The following is a 22,272-nucleotide window of genomic DNA, read 5'->3' on the forward strand; positions in this document are numbered from 1 at the left end:
CATTACCTGGAGGAGGGTGCAGCCTCTAGTCTAGGAAAACAGTGAATGAAGGGCTGCTCTTCCAAGAGAGCTATCTGCTTCAAGTGAAGCGCTTCACGAAGAAAGATGGCTTGGCCCATGTCACAGTTCTGCAAATGGTCTGGAGAGGTGGCACACAGGTCTTCTAAATAAATTTAGAAGTCTATATATGCAATATTAGAGCTGGAAGGGATTATGGAAAATCATTTTATTGGATAGGAAAATAAGAAGAGCAACAGTTAATTAAACCAAGGACAAACACAGTGAACCCAATAGCTTTTTGTTTTGGCAAAGAACTAATGGGTCACTGTGACAGACTTATGTTTTTTCAAAGTGTGAACTGGACAGTTGTCCCTTTTGCCCAAATTCAATTGAAACATTCCCCTTTTCTGAAGATTATTAGACATCTGCCAGTCATGTATTTCTGCATACTCTTAAGGGAAAAGTTCCCTATCACCCATCAGAGGGTCAGTGAGACTAAGGATACAGCATTAAAAACATGAGAGATATCTAAACTGGAGTTCAAAACAACAACACCTTAGAGTCCAATCCATTCCCTGGCTCTTACCTGTTGAACATATCGATCTGTTGTTTTCCACATATAATAATATTCAATTATGCTGGTTAAGGACTTCCATGGAAGCTATGAACACAAAAACGCAAGTGTCAGAAATCAACAAAGGACTTGAATAACCAAATCTAAAAATATAAAGCCAGACTAAGGAAGTTCTCAAATACAAAGCCACCTAAGGCCAAGCAGCTAGATGCTGCCGCCTAAGAATATGAACCATTTATCCATCTTTATACAGGACTGAAAATGGTACCAAAATGAAAGGCTGGCTCAGAAGGAATTTCAAACTTGTAATTAGGAGTTAGAAATATTTTCCACAGCCAGGACAACAGATAAATAGCTTGCTTACCTGTAACTTGTGATCTGGAGGTGCTCTGTTGTCAGTCATGAGAAATGGGTTACTGTGCCTGCACAGGGACCTTCCAGATGGATTAATTAGCTCCTCTCTGGTGCCTCTCCCTGCCATGCACATGCTCAGTGCCTTCCTATACCTGGCAGTCAGGCGCCAGATTGATTCAGTTTCTTGCAGAACGCCTGATGATCCTTGAAGTGTCCAATCCACTGATCATACAGGTAAGCCATCTGCCGGTTTTACAATGCAGCAGTGGGGAGGTATGGGTGGGTCTCATGAACGACAATGGATCACCTCCAGATCATAAGTTACAAGTAAGCAACCTGTTTATCTGGAAGTGATCCGTTGTGCTCATGAGAAATGGCTGACTAACCAGTTTTCCCCTCCATGGCAGAGGGTATGGCTGTTCTATCTTCTACTCTAGAACTCTCTTCAGTACCTCTCTTCCAAATTTGGCTTCAGCAGTCATATGTAGGTCTACAGCATAATGCTTTATAGCAATAGCAATAGCAATAGCACTTACATTTATATACCGCTCTATAGCTGGAAGCTCTCTAAGCGGTTTACAATGATTTAGCATATTGCCCCCAACATTCTGGGTACTCATTTTACCGACCTCGGAAGGATGGAAGGCTGAGTCAACCTTGAGCCCCTGGTCAGGATCGAACTTGTAACCTTCTGGTTACAGGGCGGCAGTTTAACCACTGCGCCACCAGGGGCTCCTTTCCTTATGAAAGGCAAATGTGTAGGCCAAGTGGCAGCTGCACACAAGTCATTAAAACGTAGTCTAGATAAATGAGCAGCAGAAGTAGTGGTCTTGTGGCATGTGCTTTCACCACCTTTGGAGGCTGTCAGTTCTGCAACTTGTATGTTAAGAAAATCAGTTCAACTATCCAGTGAGAGAGCCTCTGTCTTGACACCAGCATGCTTTTGTTCTTGGCTTTAAATAATACATAGAGCAGGTTTGTACATCAAAAATCTTTTGTCTTTTTTAGGTAACAGAGAAGGCAGTGCCTGACATCCAATGAATGCAAAGCCCGTTCCAGATGTGTCTCAGGTTCTTGAAAAAATGACGCAAGTATGATATTTTGATTCAAGTGGAATTCAGTTACTACCTTAGGTAAGAAAGAGGGATCAGTATGATGAACCATCCTAAACTGCGTATATGATGTATCTGCCCTTAAGGCGGCCATTTCACTCACATGATGGGCAATAGTTATGGTGATGAGAAAGGCGGTCTTTAGTGTTAGAAAACACAATCTCTCCTTATGAAGCGGCTCAGAGGGAGGTTCCATTAGTGAAGCCAGCATTAGAAACAGACTCCACTGTTCAGTCGGGTGGTGTATGGGAGGGTACAGGTTATTGATGCCACACAGAAACCTCTTGCATCGAGGATGAGAGATGGCGGTTCTGCCTTGCCAGCCTCTGTGCTTAGCTGAAATATCCACAAGGTGAACCCGTAAGGATACACTAGCCAGATCTGATTTGAGAGGTAGATGGCAATAATTGTTCCCTGTCAGTCTGAGTAGCGATGCAAACCACAGTTGGCATGGCCACCATGGCGTCACTAAAATAACTTTCGCTTCATCTTGTATCAGCTTGCCCACAACTCTGCTGACCAGGGGGAGTGGAAGGAACATATATAGCAGACCCTTGTCCCAGTTGCACGGAAAAGCATCCCCCAGAGACGCTTGCCCAATGCCTGCTCTGGAACAGAATCATGGAAATTTCTTGTTCTCTTCCACTGCAAGGATATCCACCTGGGGGATACCCCATGTGGCGGTGAGGCACAGTGATCCCTCTAACAGGGATTCCCAGAATCCCCAGGTGCGATGTCAACAATATCTGGGAACACTGGTCAGGCGGTCCAGGCATGCTCGCTTGATCTCCCATTTGTAATGTTGTTGATTCTCGACTGTCCTGCTCAAGCAATCTGCTAAGATATTCTCCACAACCTTGATGTGGATGGCAATCAGGAACATATTTTGGGAAATGCACCAATTCCAAAGTTGCGTGCTTAGTGCACATAGAGACCACAAAAATGTGCCTCCCTGATGGTTGACATAGGCAATCACGGTCCATTTGAAGCTGTACTGTGGAGTCCCTTATCAGGGGCGCAAAAGACTTTAAAACCAGAAAATCAGTTCTAGGAAACTGATGTGCATCTTGCACTGTTGTGCCGTCCACAAGCCTTGAGTCTGATGCGCCCCCCCATCCCGACAAGGAGATGTCTGTTGTAACACACTTCGTCGGATTCGGAGGTTTGAAAGGTATGACCTAAAGTAGATTCTCCAGCACTTTCCACCATCACAAAGACTTCAGTACTAGCAGGGGAATTTCCAGCAGCATCTGCTGACTGTTGACATTTGGGCAGAATGACTGCAGAAACCAAAGCTGTAGCTGCCACATACCTAGGCGAGTATGGAGGATGGTCACTTTGCAAGAGGCCATAAGGCCAAACAACTTCTGAACCTGTTCGACCCACTGTATCGGTTGGTTTTCGAATGCCTGCACCAAAGAACAAATGTGAAGATACCGTTCCTCCAGTAGGTATGCCTGTTTCGATAGCACGTCCAACATTGCTCCAGTGTAGTCTCTCGATCTTCTTGGTTTCAATTTTGACTTGACCCAATTGACCTGGACCCTCAAATCCTCCAAAAGTTGCAAGACATACTGGATCTGGGATTCCAATTCTGACCCATCCTGGTGCACCAGGAGCCAGTTGTCCAGGAAAGGGAACACAACAATACTCTGCATGTGCAGGTAAGCAACAATTACTGACATACATTTGGTAAATACCCTCGGTGTCGTAGACAAGCCGAAGGGCAGGACCCTGTACAGGAATACTGAGCTTACTACAGCGAATCGCAAGTACTTCCAGTGGTTGTGTTGAATTTCGATATGAAAATATGCATCTTAGAGATTTAACATAGCAAGCCACTCCTCTCTGGTGAGGAGTGGAAGATTACCTTGCAGCGTTGTCATATGGAACTTGAGCACATCGATGAATTGATTGAGGCCTTGGAGATCCATAATCACCCTAATCCCGCCGTCTTGCTTCAGGATGAGGAAAAAATACAAGTAGAATCCCATCATCAGGTCTGTCCACTGTACTGGCACTATAGCTCTCTTCTCCAACAGAGTCCATATCTCTTTCCACAAGGCGGGAGTTGGGAGAGTGATCTTCATGGCCTCAAAATCTGGCAAAATTTTAAACCTGATTGCGTAGCCAGTACTGATAGTTCTTAAGACCCACTGATGTTATCTGGTGCCATGCTGAAGTATGACTGCCCAGTCTGATGACACAGGGTGGCAAAGGAAGTGCTATTACAGGCATGCCACTGGCAGCTAGTACATCGGTATTCAAAACTGCGGCAGGCAATGATGGTATGTGTGGTGGACAATCTTGGGAATCAAAGGCACTACGTGGAGCAGTATGGGCCCCTTTCCAGTACGGGGCCCTTGATTCTTGTTCTTCTGACCAAAGCCCTATTTGTGGTACGGCTGGTACTGTTTCTTAAAATCTTTACCAACTTGAGTTCCAGTAGTGAGAAGAGCCTTGAACAGTTGACTCAGTAGATGAAAAGAACTTAGCTGTAAACTTTGACTTCTTTAAAGTCTCCATAGTAGAGTCTGTTTTATTTATTTATGTATTTATTTACACAGTCAGACAGGTATTATTGACTGGTTTGTTTTATCCAGGCATCGAGTCCTTCCCAAGAACTTGGGATGGCTGAATTTTATCATCAATGTTGTTGCTGTTATTATAGATATCGTCGCAGAATATAGGCTGTTCCCAGTAAAGTTGCTTTCTGTAAGTGGCTGATGGTGATTTCTGTGGCCCCTATGGTGTTGAGGTGCTCTTCTAGGTCTTTTGGAACTGCACCCAGGGCGCCAATTACCACTGGGATTATTTTGGTCTTCTTCTGCCACAGCCTTTCAATTTCAATTTGTAGATCTTTGTATTTGGTGATTTTTTTCTATTTCTTTTTCTTCTATTCTGCTATCCCCTTGGTATTGCTATGTCGATTATTGTAACTTGTTTTTCTTTCTTCTCGACTACAGTTATATCTGGTGTATTGTGTGGCAGATATTTGTCTGTTTGTAGTCGGAAGTCCCACAATATTTTTGCATCTTCGTTTTCTACCACTTTTTCAATTTTATGGTCCCACCAATCTTTGGCTACAGGTAGCTTGTATTTTTTGCAGATGTTCCAGTGTATCATCCCTGCTACCTTGTCATGCCTTTGTTTATAGTCAGTCTGTGCGATCTTCTTACAACAGCTGATCAGGTGGTCCACTGTTTCATCTGCTTCTTTACAAAAGCGGCACTTGCTGTTTGTTGTGGATTTTTCTACTTTTGCTCTTATTGCATTTGTTCTTAGTGCCTGTTCTTGTGCAGCCAGTATTAAACCCTCTGTTTCTTTCTTCAAGTTGCCATTCTTAAGCCATTGCCAGGTCTTGGTGATGTCTGATTTTCCACTTATATTGTGCAAATATTGACCATGCAGTGGCTTATTTTTCCATTTTTCTGCTCGGTTCTTGACTTGTTCTTTCTTGTAGGCCTGCTTTCTTTCATTGGTGTTGAATAGTTTCGCGTTCTTGACCATTTGAAGTGCATCTTCTTCACTGTCCCTTATATATTCTTCAAGGCCTCTTTTCTCCTCCTCTACTGTTTGATGGACTTGCATCATCATTATCATTATTATTATTATTAATTCAATTTTTATATCGCCCTTCCAACAATGGCTCAGGTCTTACTAAAGAGTCCTTTGCCGAACAGCAGATTTTGAATGTGATCTCTCATGTCATTCTGCAGGGTTGAAGAACGCAAGCAGGCATGGTGCCTGAGAGAGACTGCAGTGGTCATTATCCTAGATTCAGTTTCTGCCAATTGTTTGAATGTACTTAGCTGCAGTCTGGTAAGTTCAGCTGACCTGTTAAGCATTTCCTCACATTTAGACACAACGTCCTCTGGTTTCAGTGAGGAGAGCTCCTTCTGTAAGGAGTCCCACAGGCAATAATTGTAATGGGCCATACAGGCTACATAATTCACAATGCAAATAGACAGGATCGCAGTTGAGTAAATGTGGCCTCCAAAAATGTCTAACTTTCTACCCTCTTTATCAGAAGGGGTCAAATGACGGTGGCCCGATTCAGATGAGGCCGCACAGTCTACTACTAACGAGCGATGAATCAGAGGAATCATACTAGTCGTCAGACTGTATAGGAACCGCCTCAAGAATTGGCACTGGTTGCCTGTCGGGTGAGTTGGTGGAGGCAGTTGCATACTATCTCCAGCAGGAGTTGGTGGCATTGGACCAGCGTGGCATTGGACCAGCGTGGCATTGGACCCGGCAAGGATGGTGCAGCTGGTGCGAAAGACACATCAACCAGAACTGGTATGGTAAACACCATGACTCGCTCCCACAGTCGCCACAGGTGTAGTACAAGGTGGCAAGGGGGCAGCAGGCTGAGGAAGTAGCACACGTTGCTGTTCAGGTACAGGTGGTTGCCCTGCAATATGGCCTCGCAACATACACTACTTTCTACAACTGAAACTCTACATAGTCCTCTTGTATTGCAGGAGACATGGTGTGTCTGAAACCACATGCGTGCAGACAGTCCCCCTCGTGGCACAAAAGGCTGCAAAGGGACAAATGAAGAGGTCGGCTTCCACAGTGGTGGCAGGCAGCAAAGTGACCGTCAACTTAACAGGTCGTACTGGTTGGAAAAACCAGTTATGGTCACAGAACTTGCAAATGGTGACATAGATGGAGTTTTAGGAGTTGAGTCTCCCTTCCACATCAACATCAACCTCCAAGCCGCCGCTCAGGAACCCCTGAAATGTGGAGCCAGAAGGAGTGCTGGTGGCAGAGTCCAACATACTAATTAGTGACTTCACAGTGCTCTGATCTAAGAAGGTATCATCAGTATTGTCAAATAAGAGCAGAGGAGACCTCACCAGCGTCCACGATGGGGACAATATCAGAGGGTTGTAGGAATGAGGAGGCACCATTGCCAATGGTGAACTCGGAACATTCCACTGGATTGACCCATGCTCAACATCGGCCATCAATACCAATGCGCTCAGTATTGACATCAACATGAACATCGATGTCAATTGACATGGTAAAAGGCTAATGGAGATCAGAGGAGCCTTCGATGTCGAAGGTTTCAATAACAAGGAATCTACCGATGTTGACGAATCTCGACACTGAATCGCCGTAGGCGAGGGAGTCCTCGATCTCCATGGATGTAGAGTTTTCAATTTGTGCTTTTTCAGACGTAGAGAGTCAGTGTCAGAAGAGACACAATGCTGTTTATGTTTCTTATGTCCAGTATTGGAGCTTCTTGGCTTTTTGAAGATGATCTCTTCCAGGTCACTCACCAAGATTTTGGACTGTGCACAGACAGACCATGACTCTGACATTGAAACCATTGATGTTGACTTCAGTGCTGAACCCATAGATGTCGATCTCAATGTTGACTCTGGTCTTGGCGTCAGTGGATGCAGTGTGTTGCCATACGAAGCCGCTCTGAGGAATGATAGATTTTTCAAAGTTTTGTTTTGAAAATGATTTGCAAATCCTACAAGCGGCAGGAACAAGCTTTTTACCCAAACACAATAGGCAAAGGTCATGTTCATCAGTAGGAAGCAATTTCGCTCTACACTGAGAGCAATGTTTATTTATTTATTTACCATATTTTTTATAAAATATATTTTATATTTATTTATATTTTTAAATATCATATTTATTTATTTATTTATCATCTTTTATATCTACATCTCTAGGTGGTATACAAGAGTTAAAATATCAAAAAAAATCAACACAGATTACAATACACAAGACAAAAATGACAATAGTATAAAACAGTTATTAAAACAAATTAATAAAATTATTAAAATTAATTCTAATTAAAAGCTTGCAAGAACAGAAGAGTCTTGAGGGTCTTCCTGAAAACAAAAAGAGAAGAAGATACTCTTATTTCAGCAGGGAGCATATTCCAAAGCCCTGGGGCAGCCTCAGAGAAAGCCCAGTCCTGAGTCACCACCAGACGAGCTGGTGGCAACCATAACCAGACTTCTCCAGAAAATCATAATAGGTGGCAGGGTTCACGACAAAGGAGGCACTCTCTTAAATAGCCTAAACCCAAGCCATTAGGGGCTTTATAGGTAATAACCAGCACTTTGTATTTCAACTGGAAGGAAACATATTGGCAGCCAGTGCTGAAAGTAGTTGAAAGTAGTATTTTCTCTCTCTGCGCTCTCCATTCTAACGGCAAAGCCACAGAAGTCCAAACAACCAAGTCCAACATCCAGAAACCAAAGAATAGTAAAGTCTGTACGTCAAAAACCACAGTCAAATCTGACTGAATAAAGCTTTCTTTTCTAATCACTGAGGAGCAACAACCCAAAGGTCTCATTGCATCAGCGATCGAAAAGAAACTGAATCAAAATGGAGCCCGACTGCCAGGTAAAGGAAGACACTGAGCATGTGCATGGCAGGGAGGGGCACCAGAGAGGAGCTAATTAATCCATCTGGAAGGTCCCTGCACAGGTGTCGTAACCCATTTCTTATGACGACAATGGATCACTTCCAGATCAGAAAGAAAATCAATCAGTATCTCATTTTTAGTAGCCCCACAACCATAAAAAAGCATTTCAGTATACACATTTAATCTGTAAGACTGGACAAATCCACATTTTCATTTGGCCCAAAGACTTTCAACTTAATTAGCTGACTATAAGATTTGTACAACCACTAGTGTAAGGGTCCTTAAACAGAGGTCCAAGGGAGGTCCATGGCAAACTAAGTATCTGGCTAACTGAGGTCCATGGCAAACTAAGTATATAATTAAAAGTAACTATAATTAAAGGTAATTCCCCCAAATCATCATTTATAATCAAATACAGTCCATCATTTTCATTCATTCATTTTAATTATAATTAAAATAATTAATTATTACTATTGACAGACACCCGAGTGTAACAGGCTCTAATGTTCTCAGCCCTTCCCAGCAATGCCTATGAAAAGTGCCCAGAAGTATTTTTATGCAACTTCTTTGCTGCTCTGATTTAATTTTCTTCCTGATAAGCCGGGATAAAGTTCTTTTAAATGACTATCCTGGGTACTTATTTTTTATCTGTTTGTTTACTGGAGCCTTATGAAAATATATGAAGGACCAGGTTCGCAGTTTGGGGGTGCTCACTTATCCAGCACTGTCGTTAGAGGCTTAACTGGCCTCTGTGGCTCGGAGCGTCTTTTATCAGCTTTGGCTGATACACCAACTGCAACTTTGCCTGGATAGAGATAGCTTGGTCAATCTTCTCACTTAGATTATTACAATGCATTGTATTTGGGGCTGCCTTTGAAAACAGTCCAGAAACTGTGGCTGGTACTAAGTAGGGCTCTGAGATTATTAACTGGGATTGGACATTTTGATCATATTATGCCAGTGCTTTGTCAGCTGCACTGGCTCCCAGTCCATTTCCGGGTGCAATTCAAAGTGCTAGTTTTAATCTTTAAAGCCAATGGCTTGGGACCGGGTTACCTGAGATAGTGCCTTGCCCCATATGTCCCGACTTGGACCTTGAGATCTTCTTCGGAGGCCCTGTTCCAAATGCCCTTGTCAAACTAAGTGGGTGTCTACTAGGAGGACCTTTTTGGTGGTTGCACCCGTTTATGGAATATCCTCCCCCGTGAGGTTTGCCTGGCTTCATCACTTTGTTCTTTTAGACGCCAGGTAAATACTTTTTTGTTCACTTTTAAATAAAAACCAAAATAATCCCAGTAGTAGTTGGTGCCCTAGATGCAATTCCAAAACACCTTGAAGAGCATCTCAACACCATAGGGACCACAGAAATCACCATCAGCCAATTACAAAAAGCAGCTTTACTGGGAACAGCCTATATTCTGCGATGATATCTATAATAACAACAACAACAATATTGATAATAAAATTCAACCATTCCAGGTCCTTGTGAAGGACTCGATGTCTGGATAAAACAAACCAGTCAATAACTGTGTAAACAAGAAATAATATTTATTATTATCATTGTCATTATTATTATTCACACACTCAGACAGGTGTTATTGACTGGTTTGTTTTATCCAGACATCGAGTCCTTCCCAAGGACCTGGGATGGCTGGATTTTATTGTCAGTTGTTATAGATATCGTCGCAGAATATAGGCTGTTCCCAGTAAAGCTGCTTTTTGTAATTGGCTGATGGTGATTTCTGTGGCCCCTATGGTGTTGAGGTGCTCTTCAAGGTATTATTTTTATTATTATTATTATTATTATTATATAAATAAGGAGGGGATCTATGAAGAATAATTGAGGCCCAGGGGTCAGGAGCTGCAAAAGAGTTAGAACCCCTGCACCAAGATCTCTTGGACACATAAAAGGTTGAGAAACATGTTGTACAAGGTGCTGTGCAACATATCAACATCTTCTGCTAGCACTAGTCTGAAACAGACTAATACAACAGCATTACACTAACACAACACTAGTTTGGATATAGACCAGTGTATAGTCACAGGAGTGAATTGTTAGGGATCCAGACCATGACATTGCCTTCTACCCCTACAGTAACAGGTGGGGAAATGGCGAACTTACTGGTAAGCTTGCCAGCATCAGAGTAACCCATGTTTCCCCACTCTGCTGTGTTGGGCAAGGGGCCAAAAAACCTAGAAGAGACGTCACTGCATCGGTGGTTGCCAGGTTACATGAGACATATAATCAGAGTGGTAGGCTGGCTGATGTCTTGTGTGTTGAGTGCCTGAGAGGGCAGGAAAAGAGGAAGCTCCTAGGGATGGGCACAGAACCCTTTTATGGACTTCCAAACCGGTTTGAAAGTCCATTGGAAACAGTTCGGAGGTCCGTAAAAGCGCCTCCAAACTGGTTCTGTGCACATCCCTAGGAACTTCACCTTTCCCTGCCTTACTGTGCAAGACATCAGTTACCAGCCAGGCTATCATTCTGATTATATGTGTCACGTGACCTGTCAGCCACCGATGAAGTGACATCTCTTCTAGGTTTTCTGGTTCGAAGATGGCGGGGGGGATAGGTCTAAGGACTAGGGAGGGTATTCTTACCTCCCCTGCCGCATTTCCTCCACCAGCACTGTGAGTGAAATTGGTCCTACAGGGCGGCAGCGTACCTCCTTGCTGTCCTGGTGCATCGTGGACTGGAAGTGGCTGGAAGTGCCTGGTGCAACATGCGCATTGCACCGGGGTGGCAAGGAGGCATGCTGCCACCCTGCAGGACTGATTTTGCACAGAGCACCGGCGGGGAGAATGCGGCGGGGTAAAAGCATCCTCCCCAGTCCTTAAAGCTATGCCCCCCACCTTCAAACTGGCAGTCGCCGGTTCTGTGCACATCCCTAGAAGCTCCCACAAGATTTGAAAGGAGCGAAGAGATACTTAAAGGTTTAGGGGGAAGAAACAGAGGAGAAAAGTCAGGCAGGTGAAGAATGGGTCTTCCAGAAAAAGAGATAACTGGTGAAAGCAGATCTTGTAGGAGAAGGAGGAGATGACTGACAAGCAAACTCCCCTTCTTCCTGTCTGAGTCTTGTATGGGAAAGCAGAGCATGACTTGACAGAGAATGGTTCTTTCCAACATTGGTTCATGATAAAGCCTGAACATTCTTATCATAAATGGCAGCAATTTATCTACTCATAGGAAATTTGGCATGGAGAATCTATCTGCTGAATATCAAATTCTCTTGAAGAATGGGTGAGTTATACCTTGTGCAGTGAAAAGCAAGAGTCCCATTTGTTTTTGTGACCACCCAACATATCTTCAGTTTCATCTTTTAGTAATTGCATGAAAAGATTTGTGATAATTATTATGCAAGTGGTTTCATTTGATTCATAAACTTGTGCCACTGAAAAATATATGATGCCATCCTCTTATGTGGGACATTTCTCTATTCTGTGATGGTAGGGGCAACTTGCCTATAAGGCAAAGTGAGACAATGGCCTCAGGTGTGGAGTGTACCCCCAAGGTAGTAAAGCAGAAACCCCACCCTGCCCCTTCACCACAAGTGTCACCAGAATGCCTGGGGCTGCCTACCCATCCTCACCTCCAATGTTATCTTCCTGGCCATTCCCTTGCTACCTTGCCTACCCTTTCCTCCCCACCCTGCCTGACTAGTGGTTGTTGTATACTCCTCTTCCAGAATGCACTTCCTGTTCTGGGGCAGATGCACTGCTCCTGGATTTGTCAAGCAGCTTCTACTACCTCCAGGTTTGCTGGATGATTAAGAGTGGGAGCACAGCAAGAGTCAGGGTCAGCGAAATTGTAGGCCGCACAGGTTGCCTGATATGGCAAGGAGGAAAGAGCAGCAGCATCTTGCTAGCCCCAAGACAAGGATGAAGTGTGCACTGCTTGCTTCTCCTTGTTCAGGCAGCTTGTGCTTCCTCCCATTTAACTAGCCCAGTGGTAGCCAGAGTAAGAAATGTGGCTTTAATTCCATTCCATGCCACCTCAACAGCATGACCTCATTACAAGGATTTCTGTACTATTAATAACATGACATGGGATCTGACGTTCTTTAACTGGAGAAAACTGACCACGAATATCCTGGATATGCAAAGTTCTTTGCCTACTTACAAAATCTTGCTGAATATCAGTGAAATCTTTTCCATATTTTTCAAGAGCTTCTTCAAAGAGGTTTGCCTCAGAAGCAGACCACTCTTCCATCTCATCCCTGCACAAGACGGGTCCACCCTGTGGCACAAGGGCAGAGATCGCCTTGGAAATGTCATAGACATTTTTGTCCAAAGTATCCATGGCGTGGAACTACAAATTGAAATAAATCAAATATAATAAAGAGTTTTTAAAAATCAATCTACAGAAACACTATAGAAGCAAAAATCAAATTGACATGGCAAATTATGTAACTAAGTGCTTTAAGGGAAAGAATATTAATATACATTTGGATTGGAAGCATTTCATTAGTAACAAACTGAACTTCTAGTACTAAAGAAGGGGCATTGTTAGAATATCAGCATTATGATGTACTGGCAGAGGGAACCCTTTCACAATTTAATTCATAATTTCTACTTCTGAGGTTTTGAACCATGGATGCCCCCCTGAACTCCTGGCAGGAAGGGTATGATATAAATGGCATACATAAATAAGACACAATTTTTTAAAAAAGAGTGTGAAAATGAGAAACATTCATCATTTTGAGTTATAAGAACATAACAACAGCCCTGCTGGATCAGGCCCAAGGCCTATCTAATCCAGCATCCTGTTTCCCACACTGCCCACCAGATACCTATGAGAAGCCCAAAGGAAAGAGATGAGGGCATGCCCTCTCTCCTGCTGTTGCTTCCCTGCAACTAGTATATATAGGCATATTGCCTCTGAGGCTGTAGATGGCCTATAGCCATCAGACTAGTAGTAGCCATTGATAGACCTGTCCTACATGGATTTAAGCCCCTTTTAAAGCCATCCAAGCTAGTGGCCATCAACACTTCCAACTCTGAGTCCAATGCTCAGGCAGAATTTTTCATCCTAGGTTCACAGCTACAAATGGCACACCCTTTGCTCCTAAACACGATCTCATTTTGAATAATTCTGTTAAACTCTTACCAGTGTGATGTCCCTAGAAGCTGCAGCAGCACTCATGTGTAAACTTGGTTGCCGAACAGAACTACTGCAGTCTAAAGCACGAGCAAATGTACCAACAGAGCTAAAAAAAATAAAGGAAAAATAGTTAACCTTCCATGTAAAAGCAAGCACAAAAATTAGGTTTACATGGATGTTAATATATTTTTAGTAAGCCCTTCATACTTCTCTCCATAGTTTACTTCTGTAACTATTGGGTATACATGGTTCACATGTATAACCCCAAGCATGCTTTTGGTAGATGTAATTTATCATACACACTTTTCCATTTGTTGTAGGGTATCAATTGATCAAAGATGACTCTTGATTTTGATTATGTAGGAAATTCACTGCCACAATTTTAAAGCTGTAATTATCTTTAGATTTCAAGTTCATCAAAATCTATCTCACAAACATGGAGGGAAATTAAATATGCATATGAGATTACTTGATTATAAATAAACATGATTCTTCCTTTCCCTACAATAGTAGGATAATACTGTATCCCTGAAAAGAGGTTATTGCTAGAAGTGACAATTATGAGTTAGAACGACAGGTTGCTTACCTGTAACTAGGGTTCTTCTAGTGGTCATCTGTGCTCTTACACGATTAGCTTTTGCACTTGCGCAGAGACCTCGTTGGAGTACTTTCAACCTAGATCCTTCCCTAGAACTTTTTGGCGGTAGCCCCGCCCCTGTAGGTTATATGCAGCTGCGCAGGCTTCCCTCTCCAGTCTTTGAGTCTGCCACCTGAAAGAGACTAAGCGGAGAGGACGAGTGGGCGTGTAAGAACACAGGTGACCACTAGAAGAACCCTAGTTACAGGTAAGCAACCTGTTGTTCTTTGACAGCAAATCTGCACCCAGTGTTAATCTTACCTGGAGGAGGGAGTCAGCTGAAGAGCAATTGCAGCACTGCCTGTCCGAAGGCAGCATCTCTATGGGCATGCACGTTCAGTGCGTAGTGCTGCATAAATGAGTTTTTGAAAGCCCATGTTGCGGCCTGGCAGATAACCTCTAAAGGTACAGAATTGTCAAAAGCTGCGGAGGCCGATACAGCCCGCAAAGAATGTGCTCTGATGGAAGGCGAGAAATGTTTCTTGGCGAGCTGGTAACTTAGGGTAATGGTCCGTACTACCCAGCGAGAGATCATTTCTGAGGATGTCTGCGCACCTTTATGTGGTCCAGAGTGTGAAACGAAGAGAGAAGGTGAGATACACCACGGGGCAGTTCTATGCACATAGAAGGCCAAAGCCCTATGCACATCTAATGTGTGCAGGTGTAGCTGGGCATCGTCAGTAGGGTTCGGGAAGAAAACTGGCAGGGTGAGAGGTTGGAAGCAGTGAAAAGCAGAGACCACCTTAGGTAAGAAAGAAACATCCGGTCTGAGGACGTCTTTGTTTCTGTGGAAGGTGAGGTCTGAGGTGAGGTGAGGCTGAAGTCACGGCCACAAGCAAGGCGACCTTGCAAGATAGGAGATCCAAGGAAGTTGATGCCAGGGGTTTGAAGGGAGCATGCATCAGGCAAACCAAGACTAGGCTGAGGTCCCAAGCAGGGGTCATTGTGGGAGGGTCAGGGTAGAGATGTGAGAGACCCTTCAGAAATTTTTTGATGAGTGGGTCACGGAACCAGGATGGGGCACCAGAGGGGGAGTGGGCAACTATGGCGGCCAAATGTGCCCTCAGGGAGGCGAGCTTGAGTCCGGATTCCGTGCGAAAGAGAAGATAAGAGCAGATGGTCTGGGCGGAAAACTCCGCCGGGGAAATATTCTTAGACTTTAGGAACTTTGTAAAATGTGTCCATTTGCTTCCACAGTATCTTATTGTGGCGCTGCTGAGAGGACTCGCTGAAGGTTTACAGGGAAGGTGGCCAGATCCACCATGCGGTCAGGTAGAGAAGAGGTAAGTCTGGGTGGAAGATGCCTTGTCCTTGGAGGCAAAGAGATCTATTGTGGGTGTGAACCACCTTTGAAACAAAGATTCCAGAGTAGCTCTGTCCAAGTGCCATTCGTGGGACATGGTCCCTGCTCTGCTGAGCGTGTCTGCCTGAAGGTTCAATTTGCCCTGAATATGAACGGCTGACAGAGTGATTCCGTGGTGGATGCACCAGAACCAAATCTTGGTAGATAGTTTCAGGAGGTGGAGGGAGGAAGTGCCTCCTTGACGACTCAGGTACGCTTTTGGGATCGTGTTGTCTGCTTGAATAAGGACCGCCGAGTGAGCCACTACTGGGAGGAATCCCTTTAGAGCCTTCAAGATAGCCAGCAGCTCTAGGAAATTGATGTGGTGAGCGGCTTCTGCAAAGGTCCATACTCCTTGGAGGTGGAGGTCTAGGAGGTGGGTGCCCCAGCCAGCTTCTGAAGCAAAGGTAGTGAGAGTGAAGCGGGGCCAGAGCGGGTGGAATGGAGAGCCCGCAGCGAGATTGTCGGGGTTGTTCCACCAGCGGATGGAGCACAAGATTCGCGGAGGGATTTGAAGGTGGCAGGACGGTGGGTCTGTATACGGAGCGAAGGACTGTAGGAAACACTATTAGGGCAACCTGGACCAAAGATGGGCGTGTGGAAGGACATGTGTGGTAGATGCCATGTAGCTGAGCATCTGCTGTATGACCCGGGCCGTCTGACAAGGATGGGACAGCAGGGCGGCTGAGAGGGACAATATGGAATGTATTCTTCTGTCCGGTAGGAAGAGGTGCGCTTGGGTGGAATCGAACAAGAGTCCCAGGAACTCTATTGATCTGGACGGTTTGAGTTTGGATTTTTCGTAATTGATTTGTAGGCCTAAGGCTGTGAGAAGTGAAATAGTGGTGTCGAAATGGCATTCGAGGGTCGCAGGGTTGTTGGCCACCAGGAGCCAGTCGTCGAGAAAGGAGAATATTTGGATCCCCTGCTGCTGCAAGTGAGTGACAACTGGGGCTATGCACTTGGTAAACACATGAGGTGCTGAAGCAAAGCCGAAGGGCAGAGCGCAGAACTGGAAAGTCAACCCTGCCACCAGGAATCGAAGGTAGCGGCAGTGTTGTGGCTGAATCGTGACATGGTAGTAAGCATCGCGGAGATCCAGGAACCAATCTCCCCTGTGAAGCAAGGCTAGGATGGTTGGGATAGTCACCATTCGAAAGCGTTTGTATGTGACACAGTGATTCAGGTCCCTAAGATCTAAAATGGGGTGCAGAGATCCATCCGGCTTTTGGACCGCAAAGTTGGTGGAATGGAATCCCTGGGAGTTTGGGTTCAGGACTGGCTCTATAGCCTGCTTGGAGAGTAGGGTCTGCAGAAGGGCTGAAGTGGTGGGGGGGGGGGGTCGGGATGGAAGAGTTGTGGGGAGGAGTTGAGAACTCGATTGCATAACCAATCCTCACTATGGTGAGGACCCATAAGCCCGATGTGATGTCCTCCCAAGCTGAAAGGTAGGGGAAAAGTCTGGTGCCCCACCTGGGAGGAGTCGGAGAATCATTGACGTTTATGTTGAGAAGGGGAGGTGCGGGGAGGTGCGGGGCCGGTTCGTCAAGCCACGAGCAGTAGGAAAGGAAAGATGCTTCTTATTGGGTTGAAAGCGGTTCGGATGAAAGGAGTGGTCCAGTGGCTGAGTAGGGGTCTGCAGGCGCTGATGCTGATTTTAGTGCCAGAGAGATGAGTGATAGGGCTGGTAGGGCGCAGGCTGGTAACTCATGGAACACACCGTATTCCTGAGGTGCTGCACCTTCTGCAATATCTCATCCATTTTTTCGCCCAAGAGCGCTTCTCCCGCAAAGGGTAGATCTTCTATATGAGAATGTGCTTCTGGGGTCAGCCCGGATGACCTGAGCCTGGCATGGTGACGGATAGCTACGGAAGTGGCCAGGACTCTAGACGCACACTCAGTAGCATGGCGAGCCGCATGTAGGTGCTGTTTGGTAACCTGAGACACCTCCTTTAAAAAGACCTTGGCTGGATCCTTATGTTCTGGAGGAAGATGGTCCAGAAAGGGGGCTATACGCTCTCAAAGAAAATGATTGTAGTTGGCGTGGTAGGCCTGATAAGTTGCTATATGCAGGTTCAAGGTAGCAATGGAATATAGGTGCCTGCTATAAAAGTCAATCTTCTTTCCTTTTCTGTCAGGAGGGTCCGAAATCGGGCCTCCACGGTTTCTAGCAAGCGAGGATGCCACAACTACCAAATTAGGGGTAGGATGGCGTTTCAGAAAGGTAGCTTCCTTGCATTCCGCAGAGTGAACCCTATAGAAATTTTCCAATTTCTTCGTGGAGTGAGGGAGGGAAGATGGCTTGTGACCTTCATGAGAGGACCTTCAAAAGGACCTTGTGACCTTCATGAGAGCTGGACTGAGGGGCAAGGAAACCTGTGCACGAGAGTCGGCCTGAATGAGATGGAAAAGCAGGTCTGGTTCGTCCTTGTCTTGTTGAGAGAGCAGAACTCCCAATGAGTTGGCCATATGTGTGACATAATTGGCGAATAATCTGTAATCCTCAGAAGGGGAGTTTGGATGGACTTTGGTTAGGAGTTCTTGAGGGGAGGAGCCCAAGGATATCACCTCAGAGCGAGATGGAGATGCCCCTGGGTCCTCAGAGTCTGTCTGTGAATCCATAGAATCATCTTCCAATGGTCCCGAGGGACTACGTACAGGCACCACTCAGGTTAGAGGGATGGCTTCCTAGGATGGTTTAGGCACAGGATGTTGGATGTGGTTCCGCGGAGGAACAGCCGGTGGTAGTAGGGAGGTGGATCAAGGAGGTGGAGGGCGAGCTGAATTAGATGCAGCTGTAATAAGCAAGGTGCTCCTTGGAGAACAGGATTGGTCCTGGGTACGGTGTCTGGTAGCTCCTTGGTGTTGGTAAGAGCAGTCCTGGTCCCGAGGATACTGGGCGGAATAGTAGTCCAAGTTCGGCACCGAAGAGTAGTGCTCAGTTTGCTGTCAGTACCGGGAGCGGGAGTGATGGGGCCTCTGCTCTTGATATCGAGAGTGCGGCTGCAGGCATTAAAAGTTGGATTTGAAGTCATTCTCGGTTAAAGGGGCCTCAGGTTTGAGGTAGTCCGCCGAGTCAGCTACCCCCTAGTCTGGATCCAATCCCTGATTCGATTCATATACGGGATCATGTTCTGACTGGGAGTCAGTGTGCTCCTCTCAGTCAAGGCCGGCTTCATGACACACGGGTGCAGGTGGTGCCTTGTAACCAAGACCTTCGGATTCACGTTCCTTTCATCTTCTCTTTGCAGCCGGCTGGGCAGACAAAGAGGCAAGCTTGTGCTTTAAGGGTGGTTCCAAGTCCGAGCCCTTATGAGTTTTCGTTTTCTTTCTCTTTTTAGTTGGTTGGGCTGTAGAAGCTGTAGCTGAACCCGAAGGCTTGGAGGTCGATACCGACAAGGCAGTCACAACCAAATGAGACACTGGAGCCGCAGGCTCGGTAGGTTTTTCGGTCTCAGAACGCACGAGGACCGACCCCATAGGTGAGGTAGAGGGCTATAAGCCCGAGGCCTGAAGTGGAGTGGCAGTCTCCGGCTGCATAACGGAGGACCAATTAGCTGCTGTAGAGGATTTCAGGGTTTGTTGCCACAAGCAAGATTTGAGGCGGGAAGCCGATTTTTTCTGGCCTGTTTGGAGAAGTTTGAGCAGTGGACACAGGAGTCTACATTGTGCTGCTCTCCCAAACAAACCAGGCAGGGCTGTGCCCGTCGGACACAGGAAGCTTGGCCCGACAGAGGACACAGTGCTTGAAAATCACCTCCCAGCCATAAGCCAAGAAGGAAGGGAAAAACCCCGAGCCCCCAAGGGGCTAAGCAGCGCGGGGGGTGGGGGGGACCGAGGACTAAATCAAAATGCTAACGAAAAGGAAGGAAAGAAACTAAACTAAAAATGCAGCAGACAGAAACAAATAGAGAGTAAGGAAGGACAGAACAGGATTTTAGAAAGAAGTTTTTGCTCGAAAGCACTCATGATCGAAGTCAATCTGTCTGTGGACAAAAAAGGACTGGAGCGGGAAGTCCGTGCAGCTGCATAAAACCTACAGGGGAGGGGCTACCACCAAATAGTTCTAGGGAAGGACCTAGCTTGAAAGTACTCCAACGAGGTCTCTGCGCAGGCGCAAAGCCCAATCGTGTTGAGCACAGAGACCACGTCGAAGAAGTAGGTTACCCATGGCACAAGAGTGTCCATAGCTGGTTCTAGAGAGTCGGCTAGAATGAAGCTCACAAGGGGAGCTGTTGAATCAACAAAAGACTCACATCAACTGTAGCAAGAGCCCTGGACTTTTCTGGATCTTCAGGCTAGGCCTGCTCTAGAGGAGATGCCAAAGTTGGCCTCCCCCTGCTTCTGGAACACTGGAAGGGAAGCTGGAGTTTAGCCCTAGTGTGATGTTGCCTCCATTCTTAGGAACTTTGTGGTAATGGAGGGAGTTCCAAAGATGGAACAAGAGCCTCATTGGGGGTATTGGGTCTCTAGAGATCCAGGGCTCCTCTAAGGGGATAACTGCAAGTAATCTTGGCTGGGGCATGCTTATCCTCCTCCTCTGAGAGGATCTCCTTTAGGTCAGAGTCCAGGTAGCTTCTGACAAAAAGTGATGTTGAAATCCAAGACAGTTGTCTGGGATTCAAGTTTTGGTCAATACTTTAACCTCTGCCAGAGGTTAAATATTAATAGAAATTAATATTTCTATTAATAGAATTAATAGAAAAACTAATTCCAACAACAAAATCAACATTGTATTGACCAAGCAGATAAATTATAATCTGTCACTGAAGCAGTAATTAATAGTGAATTCAAAGATGGCTGCTGGAAATGTATAGTTTTGTGCATTATGAAATAACAAAAAGGCATGTAGCATTGCAATATAATTTCTGTTCTGTTCTTACCTGGAAATGAAGACCTCTGATGGAAATTGGTAATTAGAAAATCAATCTTAAGGAAAAGCTACAATGGATCCGATAACATCACAGAGTTCAGTGAAGCACAGAATGGAGCATTGGTTACTCACCATGAAGGTTCTTTTTTGCTGCAGGGTCCAAGGGTGTCTCACGTGTGGGGTTATGTGATCCCACGTGACTCCAAAGGCAGGACTAAGTTAATTAGTGTAGCTTTTTAATGCTGGGAGGAGCAAAGGAGCAAACCCTCCTCAGTTCTTTTAGTACAAGAGGCGAAAGGTACCTCAGTGAAACAGAAAACCTGGTAGGAACTAGGAACAGTAACATGTTAAAAAACAAGCTAACCCCCACATCATAGGCATAAGTCAGCTAAGAGAACAAACTGAATACACACACACACACACACACACACACACACACACACTACCCCCCAGTCCCTGGACAGTAGGCACTGGTAGAATATAGGCAGGTCGAGACGCCCTTGGACCCCGCAGCAAGAAGGAGCCTTCACAGTGAGTAAGCGATGCTCCATTCTCTGTTGCAGGGGTCCAAGGGCATATCACATGTGTGGACATACCACAGCCCGAAGTCCAATCAGGGAGAGTACTAAGCATCTACTGTGCAGGGAGGACCTGTTGGATGACACGCCTCCTGAACACCGCCTGAGTAGATGCATTGACATCTAGCTTAGTAAATTTAGAAGGCACCTGCCAGGTAGCTGCTCTACAAATGTCCTAGATGGGAGCATTGGAAGAAAGGGGCGCTGATGTGGCCGCCGCCCTCGTGGAGTGGGCAAACACTTTAGTGGGTGCCCTGAGGTTCTGTGATTTGTAGGCTAGAGTTATACACGCCTTCAACTACCTAGCTATGGTGGCGGGTGTGACAGGCTAGCCCACAGACCTTGGCAAGAATGAAACAAAAAGGGACTCTGAGGTTTTAATATGGCTAGTCCGCTTAATATATACTTTAAGGCACTTGCAGACAGCAAGCTTGTGCCAAGCCTTTTTCAACAGGTGAACTGGTAAAGGAGGGCAAAATAACATCCTGAGATACACACAAAGGGGGAAGCCACCTTAGGCTGAAAAAAGGAGTCTGGAATGAGTTTTAAAGAGTGTGTTGAAAAAAATACAAGGGTTCTTGTGTATAGAGAGAGCCCTGAGTACCCCTGTGCTGAGGTAATGGCCACGAAGAATGCCAATTTGACGGATACTATGCGGAGAGGAATTGAGGACAAGAGTTTGAAGGGGTGACCCTGCAGAGCCTTAAGAATGGTATGTAGCTTCCAATTAGGGAAACGATGGACCGCTGGGGGTGACAGGAGAGTAGCACCCTTCAGAAAGAGTTTCAGGTGAGGGTGGCGATGCATGGAGCTTTTTGATGCCCCCGAGATTAGGCCTACTAAGGAGGCAGCCAGGCGTTTCAATGTATTAGCAGACAGCCCCTCGTCCAGTCCCTCTTGCAGAAACTGTAACAGCTGTGGTGGTGGAACACCTAGGAACTCCACGAAATACTGACCATCGTAGGAAGGACCTCCATGTATATTGGTATATCTTGTTGGTGGATGGTCATTTGGACACTAGCATCGTGTTCAGGATCAAAGATGAGTAGCTGTATTGTCCTAGGAGGTGCCGTACCGTTTCCAGGTGGCTAGCCTTAAGCAACCTGGATCTGGGTGCCACACTGGCCCTTGTTGAAGAAGATATGGTATGATGAGGAGCAGAAGATGCAGCTCCATGGCTAGGTCACTGATCTCCACAAACCACGGTCTCTTCTGACAAAATGGAACCACCAGGATGAGTTATGCCTTCATAATCTTGACCCTGAAAAGTACTCATGCTAACAGAGGAGTGGGGAGAAAC

The 22,272-nt window shown here is 45.6% G+C and overlaps 1 protein-coding gene across 18 annotated transcripts in view; it reads right to left on the minus strand.

The window, feature by feature from the left end:
* MTA1 (metastasis associated 1) overlaps window positions 1-22,272 on the minus strand; it is a 254,529-nt gene that overhangs the window by 155,414 nt on the left and 76,843 nt on the right. For all 18 annotated transcript variants that reach the window (XR_008306726.1, XR_008306725.1, XM_053248452.1 and 15 more), the window contains 3 exons: window positions 13,548-13,647; window positions 12,561-12,749; window positions 587-661 (listed from right to left, as the gene is read on the minus strand). Coding sequence is in view for 16 of the 18 variants with exons in the window: in XM_053248452.1 (XP_053104427.1) it covers window positions 587-661; window positions 12,561-12,749; window positions 13,548-13,647 (364 nt within the window). In the remaining 2 variants the exon portion in view is untranslated. The remainder of the gene's footprint in view (window positions 1-586; window positions 662-12,560; window positions 12,750-13,547; window positions 13,648-22,272) is intronic.

The sequence above is a fragment of the Hemicordylus capensis genome, chromosome 4 (genome assembly GCF_027244095.1).
Source record: "Hemicordylus capensis ecotype Gifberg chromosome 4, rHemCap1.1.pri, whole genome shotgun sequence".
NCBI classification, from domain to species: Eukaryota; Metazoa; Chordata; class Lepidosauria; order Squamata; family Cordylidae; genus Hemicordylus; species Hemicordylus capensis.